Raw genomic sequence first — 9,702 nt, 5'->3', positions numbered from 1 at the left:
CAGATTTATAGTTCCCATTCCCTTTTCATATTTATCCAAAACATAAAATTCACAGTAATTCTTTTTTGGTGAGTTAATCTTGCATCCCTTAAAACTAATGATATTCAAAATTGTAGCCTTTGACACTATTTCTGAAACCCATCGCCTAGGAACAGCAAGAGATTCCTAAATGTATTCTCAAAACTGACACAAATGCTTTTTGAATTATTAGGAACATGGTTCTTCTTTAGTAGCACCAAGGCATGAGAACAAATTATCATTTTTTAAACCATTTACTGTGCTCCCTTGGTGATTTTCCCTAGCCTGGCCCCAGCCTCAGGAGTATAAAGTGAACTGAGCTGGAAGAAAAGGACTAACAGGGCCAGGCCATGAGGAGAGAGAAGAGGGCTAGGTTGCTAGGTTACCACTTGAGCCAATCCAAGTGGTCCCAGAGGGGTACCAGATACAGGACAGGTCCTTCTCTCTGCCCCACTAAGTTGAGGGCCCTCTCAAAGAAAGGGGGTCAAATGGTGGGGGAGGGAGGCCAACCACTCACACTAGGCACAAGTAAAGAAATGAGGCAGAAGCACAAAGAAACAGACAGCCCTGTATTTCTAAAACCATTCAAGTCTCCTTCATTAATTGGCTTCCCCCCAAAAGAAAGATTTCTTTATTAAGAAATACCAGAGAGTGAAAAACCCCCAACACATACACATTTGTAGGCTCACACAAAAGTGCAGAGATTTACATATTAAATTGCATTTAAGTTAAAAAATAGATTTAAAAACAAAATACTTTTTTTTTTCTCCAACAAGGTAAAGAGATTTGGTCAGTAGGAAAAGGGGCCATAGGGATAAAGGCAGGATGGTCAGGACAGGAAGAATGGAATTTAGCTGCTACAGAATTAGAACCCACCTCTAAGCCAACCCTGTTCCTGGGGAAAAAAGCAAAGGGGGAGATGATGATCTCAGCTAGGGCCAGGAAAGCCCCAGATCCAAATGGACACTAAGAAATGGCCCAACATAGCCAAATTCCACCCAGAGGTTGGGGATCAGTGCCAACCATCCTGGCCTGGGGAAGTGGGGTACACAGGAAGTTTGAGGAAGGGGGAGGAAGGGAAGAGTTGGAGAGAGTGTTAGCCATTGAAAAGACCAAACAATTTAAGACCCTTTTCCCCTGGAAAAGAGCAATTATTCAATTTGCCCTCTGATTAGAACTCAGATTAGGGACAGTCCCAGCTGGTACATGATATGGATGGGACAGATCTTCAGGCCAAGGTCTTAAATACAGAAGATTTATAAAGGAAAAGAAAGAGGGCAGGGAGTATGAAAAAGCAGAAAATTTTAAAAAATTATTTCACACTAAGAGATAAGAGATTTCCATTTTGGCCCTTCACATCAGAAAGAGAAAGCTTCTCCGACTGACCTAAGGGTCAGCAGGAGAGTGGTTCTGGTAAGCTGAGGGAGGACAGAAATCCACCTTAGCCTAAGAGAGGAGATGGGCTGAGTACTTACTAAAATGGAGTTGATATAAGTGCCAGCTTAACTGGAAAACCTAATCACTTCCAAACTCTTCAGGTTTGGCCTTATTTTGAACTAACTAAAATCTAACTGTGAGGAAAAAAAAAAAAAAACCGAGAGAGCCAGAAAAAAGAATAAGAAAGTAGAAGCAGATAGGGAGAAAGACCTGAGTTGGTCTCTCCCCCAATCCTGCTTCCAATCTCTCTCTCTCAGGAATGCTCAACTCAAATCCTGCTATAAGGAAACTAAGAATAAAACAGAAAAAAGTCTGGGAGCAGCCAAATTTCATTAATTCCGATTAACAGGGAAGTATGAGATAGGAATTGATAAGGAGTCTTGATTACACATCATCTAAAAAGAAATACATACCACCACTTGTAAAAGACCACTAATCAAATATTTCCAAGGGAGGCCCTGATGAGCCTGCTTTAATAACCAAGACTCATTTGCAATTAACAGCATCCATCTGCTTAAAAACAATATCTGAATATAGAACTTGTTCTCTTAAGTAAATATAATCCCTCTACCCTCTTGATCTTGTTCACACTATATTGCCTTGAAAGTCCTTTCCTTCATAGTCCAAAACAAGATCAATGTCAGCTCGGAATATAGTATAGATCAATGGAGAGTTTGGGAACGATCTCTCCAACCCAAGGGTACCCTGGGAAATGGAAATATGGGTAGTAACAAGCAACCCCTTCCAACCCCCACCCCCACCCCACGCACAAACACATTCTTGAAATGGAAGGGGGAAGGAGGAGGCAGGAAGTTTGCATTAGACACAGTTTAATTGCCTTCAAACAGATTAAAAGTTCTGGTTTACACTCCCCCCTCCCCATAAGTCATCCAGACAGGACCCTGGCTTAGAAAGAGAAAAACACAGGTGCTCTAGGAAATATAGCCACATATAATACATAAATCTTCTTCCCTGAAATAGAGCAGGTCCTGAGCAGAGCTGACTGGGGGTTACAGCCCACCCCCAGGGTGAAGTGGCTCTGGGACTCTGCCGGTGGAAGTGCTGGAAGAGTGGGGCTTGGAGGAAGCCCCCAGTGTGGTTACCATAGTCCAAGGTAGGCCGAGGTCTTGGAGTGGGTTACCCGGGAGGGTAGCAGTGCTGGGCTTTCCCTCACTCAGCCGAGGCTTAATGGAAGTACTGGTTAGCCTCTTCTTTTTCTTTCTTTTTTTTCTTTTGAGGGGACATAGGGGGAGAGGAGAGGAGAGGAGAGCCTCTCTGTGCCTTGGTTTCCCCATTTGTGCATTCAGGGCCTCTGCAGGCCTCAACACAGGGAGTCAGAGGGGGTAGTGTTTAAGTGAGCACTCGGGCTTCCTCTGAGGAAAAGAAACCACCAAAGTGCAGACTTTTTATTACTGCCATTCCTGCTCCTATGGGAGCAAGAGTCCAAAGAAAAAAAAATTAAGAAGGGCTAATGAGAAACGAGGAGAGATGAGACAGAGTATGAAGAGCTATGCCGTTGGCATCTCGTAAATTCTTTTTGAGAATGGCACAGGTATTTTAAAGTTTCTGGATAGTCCATGAGAAATGTAAATTATTATCTCTACCACAACTACCTACATACATCTAATGGGAAAAGAGTGGGGCTTGGGTGTTAGAGAGTGGATGGGGACGGAGGAGAAGCTACACGAATAAATACAAGTGGAAGGTACCTGCCCCATTCCTAAAAGGATTAGCTGACAATGCTGGCACTTGGTGGCCAGGAGAATCCTCCAACCCCACTCTCCATCCTCTTCAATTCTGAAGGCCCCAAGAACAAGTTAGGATTCCCTGGCTGGAGGTCTCTGTGACTGCCTCTGGACTCAGGACATGCAGCAGCTTGGGAGGATTTGAGCCAATCTCAAAAACCGTTAGCCCCAGAATGAGACCAATGACCCCAAGCAGGAGGGCTTGGATCTGGGAGGAAGAGAGGGAAGTCCAAGGGGACCCCGTGTCTGAGGCCATGGAAAACCAGTGCCAGGGCCTAAGAGACCCATTTGTTCAGTTACCAGAGGCGACTGACATATTCTGCTACTGCCTTGAGTCCAGAAATTTTAAAAAGCTTGCAGCAAGAAAATGCCAGTGTGCAATTGGGTGACTAAAGACCAAAGAAAAACAGTAAAAGGGACAGCTTACTTGCTCTCTGTCTCAGGCTTCTCTTCTCACCTGAAATCTCTCATAGCCCTAATTAAACACAAACAAAAGTCTCTTCCATAGATAGGCTACTTCTCAGCTTCAGTTGCCTCCTGTGGTGGCTCTGGGGGCTCTGGAGGTGGCATCTCTTCAGGAGTACTGGTGTCCTCCGGCATCTCTGAGTTCAGATGTTCTGTTGGGGCCTGAGAAGAAAAAGACATCAGATTCAACACAAAGCTCTCCCACAGAATCCAAATTCAGATAATGCATAGACTCTGAACTCTTCTCCTGAACCCCTTGACCACACAGATGCTACAGATATGCAGCCACTGACACCAAACTCAGAACCAAGACCTGGCTACCGTCTTCTCTGCAGAATACAACTGAAATTCATTTGAGTTCTATCCTTAACTAACTGTTGTAGACAGATTTTCCATGATTATTCATAATAATAATAGGGACCACAATTACACAGGTCTCCTCCCCTTCAGAATAAGATGTCATAATGTACTTGCCTAACAAGGCCTAACCTAGTGGTCCTCAACCCTGTTTCTGTCCTAACACACAGCTCACCAGAACAGTGATTCTAAACCAAAGACGGTGGGGTGTCCAGATCTTCAAGTGATTGTATGTGGCTTGAAAACTCCCCCTAAGTGATTCTAAAATACCACTCTTCACCATATTCAACTGAGAATTACTAACCTAGCTATTACAATCTGAGATTGGATTCACACAAAAAAAGGATATTCAAAATGATGGCAATAATATACACATATAAACATGAGTTGCTATATCTTAAAAAGGAAATTCAAAATTTAGGAAAGGCAAAGCAGAGAACAACCTACCTTACAAAAAGTATTCTCTTAAAAGTAGGATTCTATTTTAAAACAAAGTTCAAATCTACTAAAAATCTGTTAAAACTAATAACAAGTATGGCAAGGTTTCAGGATATAAGCTCAATATTTAAAAAAATCAACTGTATTTCTATACACTCCCAATAAACAATTCAAAAATGAAATAAGAAAACAATTTCATTTATAATAACATTAAAAAGAATAAAATATGAGTAAACATAACAAAAGAAGTATAAAACTCATACTCTAAAAACTGCAAAATATTGTTGAAAGAAATTAAAGACGACCTAAGTAAATGAAAAGTAGTCCATGTTAATGGCTTGGAAGACTTAATCTTGTCAGGATGGTAATATTCCTTAAATTGATCTATAGATTGAATGCAATTCACATCAAAATTCCAGCTAGCTTCTTTGCACAGATTGACAAGCTGACCCTAAGATTCATATAAAAAATTCAAGAGACCCTGAATAGCAAAACAATCATAAAAAAGAAGTATAAAGTTAAAAGACTCATATTTTCTCATTTCACAACTTCCTACAATGCTAAAGTCACCAAGACAGTGTGGTACTGGTCTAAGAAAAGACATATTGATCAATAGATGGAATTGAGAGTCCAGAAACAAATGCTCACATTTACAGTCAATTGATTTTTGACAAGGGTGTCAAGACAATACTATGGAAAAAGAATAGCCTTTTCTACAAATGGAACAGAGACAACTGGATATCCACAGGCAAAAGAAAGCATGTGGACCTCCCACCTCACACCATATATAAAAATTAACTCAAAATGGATCGACGACCTAAATGTAAGTGATAAAACTATAAAGTTCTTATAAGAAAACAGAGCCATACATCTTCATGTCCTTGGATTAGGAAATAGTTTCTTAGATATGATACGAAAAGCACAAACAGCAAAATAAAAAAATAGATAAATTGGACTAAGTCAAAATTTTAAAACTGTATGCCTCAAAGAACACCATCAAGACAGTGAAAAGACAATCCACAGAATGGGAGAAAATATTTGCAAATCATATATCTAGTAAGGGACTTGTATACTGATTATATAAAGAACTCTTACAGGCCAGGCTCGGTGGCTCAGCCTGCAATCCCAGCACTTTGGGAGGCCGAGGCGAGTGGATTGCCTGAGCCTGCGGGTTTGAGACCAGTCCAGACAACTTGGCAAGACCGCGTCTCTACAATAGATTTTTTTAAAAACTAGCTGGGCATGGTAGCACAGACCTGTAGTTCTGGCTACTAGGAAGGCTGAGGCAGAAGGCTCTCCAGAGCCCAGCAGGTCAACACTGGAGTGGCTGTGAGCATGCCACTGCACTCCAGCCTGGGCGAGAGACTCCAACAACAACAAAAAAAAGAACTCTTACAAATCAACAATAAAAAAGAATTAACAAAGGACAAAGGCTCTGAACAGACACATTCTCCAAAGAAGATGTACAAATGGCCAAGAAACACATGAAAAGATGTTCAACATTAGTAATCAAGGAAATGCAAATAAAAACCACAATAAGATACCACTTTACACTAGCTAACATGGCTAGAACTAAAATGCAGATAATAAGTGTTGCCAAGGATGTAGAAAAATTGGAACCCTTACACACTTCTGGTAGGGGTATAAAATAGTGCAGCCACTTTAGAAAACAGTACAACAGTTTCTTAAAGGTTTAAAACATAGAGTTACCATAGGAAGTACAAATTTTACTCCCAGGCATATAGCCAGGAGAAATGAAAACATATGTCCACGCAAAAAGTTGTAAATAAATACTCATAGCAGCATCACTCATAATAACCAAAAGGTGAAAATAACCCAAATGTCCATCAACTGATAAACAGATAAATAAAATGTGGTATATTCATATAATAGAATATTATTCAGCCATATGAAGTACCATTACATACTACAACATGGATGAACCTTGAAAATATGCTAAGGGAATCTTCCTGACTCAGCTTCCCGAGTAGCTGGGACCATAGGTGTGTGCCACCACGCCCAGCTGATTTTTTTATTTTTTGAGGCATACAGTTTTAAAATTTTGATTTAGTCCAATTTATCTATTTTTTTCTTTTGCTGTTAGAGATGAGGTCTTGCTATATTGCCCAGGCTGGTCTTGAACTCCTGGGCTAAAGTCATCCTCCCACTTCAGCCCTCCAAAGTGTTGGGATTACAGGTAGGAGCTACCACACCCGGCCAAATTGTACATTTTAAATAGGAATCATATGGTATGTTAACCATATCTCAAAAGAGCTCTTATAAAAAAATAAAATCCAATAACAACTTCCTAAGAAAGTATTTTGTAAAGTATATTTTGAATGGGACAGCTGGGAGAGTTTCTACAACATCTGCATATTCCAGTGAGGAATCCCCCTTCTAGCAAGGCAACCACATCACTAACTACAACACTCCCTATCCTATCTTTGCCCCTGTAGCATCGTATGTGTTCTTCATCAGGGCACTTTGACAGTGTTGAGCAATGGCTTGTTTACTTGTCTCTTGCCTCCACTAGACAACGAGCTCCTTAAAATCAGGGGCATCATTTGCTTTGTTCACTGGCGTATCCCCAGCACCTAGCACAGTGGCTGGCACAGAGTAGCTAACATATATGTCAAAGAAATGAATAAATCTTATCTACTTCAAGGGCACAAAGATCTGAAAGCAGTGTCAGAGCAGATGCAGAGAAAAGGAAGCAGGGGTGATTAGGATACAAAATTTACTAATTATATTTCCAGCTGTAAAGCTAGCCTCCACCCTCTTTATCACTGACTCAACTATTAAGTCAAGAATACTTACTGGGCTCTGTGGCAAGAGGCTGCTACTGGTCTCTTGAGTACTAGGAGGTCGACTTCCACTTTCCTCCAGTGGCAAAATACCCCTTCGATCCAGCACACTGAAGGAGACAGGATAGTTAACAAAGGATGTAGCATTTATCCTTCTACCCCTTAGCCCACTGAACTTTGCTGTACAATATTGGAAAATAATGCCTTTGGTGATCTGGCCTGATCTTAGCACATGCCTCCCATCTTCTAATCACTTTTTTGCTTACAAACCAAGGAATGCCACATTAACCAGGGAACAAATGAATGAAATAAGAATGAAACATCATCCCAAGCCGGGCTTGGTGGCTCAGCCTGTAATCCCGTGCCTTTGGGAGGCTGAGGTGAGTGGATTACCTGAGACCGTGGGTTCGAGACCCGCCTGGGCAGGCGAGACCTCATCTCTACAATAAAATAAAAAAATTAGCCAGGCGTGGTAGCGCGCGCTTATAATTCTGGCTACTCGGAAGGCTGAGGCGGAAGGATCGCCAGAGCCCAGCAGGTCAAGGCTGCAGTGGCCGGGAGTGGCCACTGCACTCCAGTCTGAATGACAGAGTGAGACTCCAACTCAAAAAAAATAAAAATAAAGAAACATCATCCCTTCAAAACAACTTGCCCATGGCCTATGGCCCATGTAGAGACAGTACCAAATGACAAGCCCTGGGAAGATCTACTTGACACCAAGAAACCACATTCAGAAGCATGCATCAGACCAGGTTTCAGGATCAGGTTGAGTTGCTCATCCTAAGTCCCAGGACCTTTTAGTCCCCTGAGTACCTGGGGGGCAAGGGGCCACACAGCACTTCACAGCAGTTCTTCACAATATTGCCATGGCTGTAGGGATTCTGGACGCGATTCTTCCCTGTCCATGATCCTTTGATCTGCAAGATAAGTTTACATTAAAAATTATGTTGAAGAAACCCATGCAGCATGGGATACTGAAAAATTTCTGGAGATGGGTGGTTGCACAACAAGGTGAATGTACTGAATGCCACTGAACTGTACACTTAGGATACAGGATGATCTGGCTGTGACATCTGTCACCTGTTGATCACCAGGGTTGAACTGTACATTTAAAAATGGTTAAGATGGTATGTTTCATATTATGTATATTTTATCACAATAAAGAAATACATAGCCATGAAAAAAATGTCAACAATGGAGTGAGTGAAAAGAGCAGGTTACAATGATGTGTATTATTTTTATTTAAAAGTACATGATATAAACATATAAACAGACATGGAAACAAGTCTAAACAAGTCTAGGCAAGTCTAGAAGACTATATACATCATACCATTAACAAAGTTTTGTAAAGTAAGAGGGACTTATTTTCCCCTTTCTTTGCTCATCTGTGGTTTCTGATTTTCTACAATGACTGTGGATTAACTGGTAACTTTTTAAAAGCAAGGATGCATTCAGTGCAACTGTCCCTCTTTATTCTAAACCCAGAGGCACCAGCTAGCCTTGAAGAATGCACATAGTTAAAGACCTTGTAACCACTCAACTTTTCAACTTCTTCTTCCTAATGCCCTACAGGCATTCAGCTCCAAGCAAAGCCCTTTGCTTTCTCGTCCACACATCTGATTTAACAATCTCACACACCAGGTTTCTGCTTGCCTGAACCTCCTAGGCCCTGGAGACTCCATTCTCTAGCAGGTGACAAGAGAATAGGCTTTTGGAAAAAGAATATGTGGTAAGGAGAAGAGAAAGTTGACTCACATCTTCATTGGTTGTCTGGTTGAGAGCCACGAGGAAAGTGTGAAATCCAGTCAGTCCCACGACGGACCAGAGTGTGAAGAAGCAAATGAGGACTTCTAGAACAGTGAGGTGAGGTTAAGGAATATTGAAGAGGCCACATCAGGGGACTTGATGCTTCAGCCCATATTCATGGCACCAGCCACACATCTTTACCTCTTGAAAAGTATATTACAAAAAGCCAAGTATCCATATATAACAATATAACCAGGTATGGTGGCTCATGCCTGTAATCCCAGTGCTTTTGGGAGGCTGAGGTGAAAGGATCACTTGAATCCAGGAGTTTGAGATCAGCCTGGGCAACATAGCGAGACCTTGTCTTTACAAATTTTTTTTTTTAACTAGCCAGGCGTGTTGGTGCATGCCTATAGTCCCAGCTATTTGGGAGACTGAGGCAGGAGGATTGTCTGAGCCCAGGAAGTTGAGCCTGCGTTGAACCATGACTGTGTCACTGCACTCCAGCCTGAGCAACAGTGTGAGACCTCAACTCAAAAAAAAAAAAGGAATTCAGAACTCACTAGCAGATCCCTTGCGAAAATAAAGGATTTCTGTTTATTCACTATGTAGGATCTCAGGTGTCTCTAGTGTATTTGTTTGTCTGTTTATTCATCATTGATTCTTTTTTTTTTTTTTTTTTTTTTTTTTTT

The 9,702-nt window shown here is 41.4% G+C and overlaps 1 protein-coding gene across 5 annotated transcripts in view; it reads right to left on the bottom strand.

Moving 5' to 3' along the window:
- Positions 1-566: 566 nt before the first annotated feature.
- Positions 567-9,702, bottom strand: part of ZDHHC9 (zinc finger DHHC-type containing 9) — a 71,149-nt gene continuing 62,013 nt past the window's right edge. For 3 of the 5 annotated variants that reach the window (XM_021711046.1, XM_021711045.1, XM_021711047.1), the window contains 4 exons: positions 9,020-9,122; positions 8,078-8,181; positions 7,278-7,374; positions 567-3,827 (listed from right to left, as the gene is read on the bottom strand). In XM_021711046.1, coding sequence (XP_021566721.1) covers positions 3,714-3,827; positions 7,278-7,374; positions 8,078-8,181; positions 9,020-9,122 — 418 coding nt within the window. In that variant the 3' untranslated portion in view covers positions 567-3,713. The remainder of the gene's footprint in view (positions 3,828-7,277; positions 7,375-8,077; positions 8,182-9,019; positions 9,123-9,702) is intronic. The other 2 variants (XM_008055351.1, XM_021711048.1) reach the window with 2 other exon arrangements.

This window comes from Carlito syrichta, unplaced genomic scaffold, assembly GCF_000164805.1.
Source record: "Carlito syrichta isolate Samal-C Ts95f unplaced genomic scaffold, Tarsius_syrichta-2.0.1 Scaffold301828, whole genome shotgun sequence".
NCBI lineage: Eukaryota > Metazoa > Chordata > Mammalia > Primates > Tarsiidae > Carlito > Carlito syrichta.
Note: the sequence above shows the minus strand (reverse complement) of the source record. Positions and strands in the feature narration are given on the sequence as shown.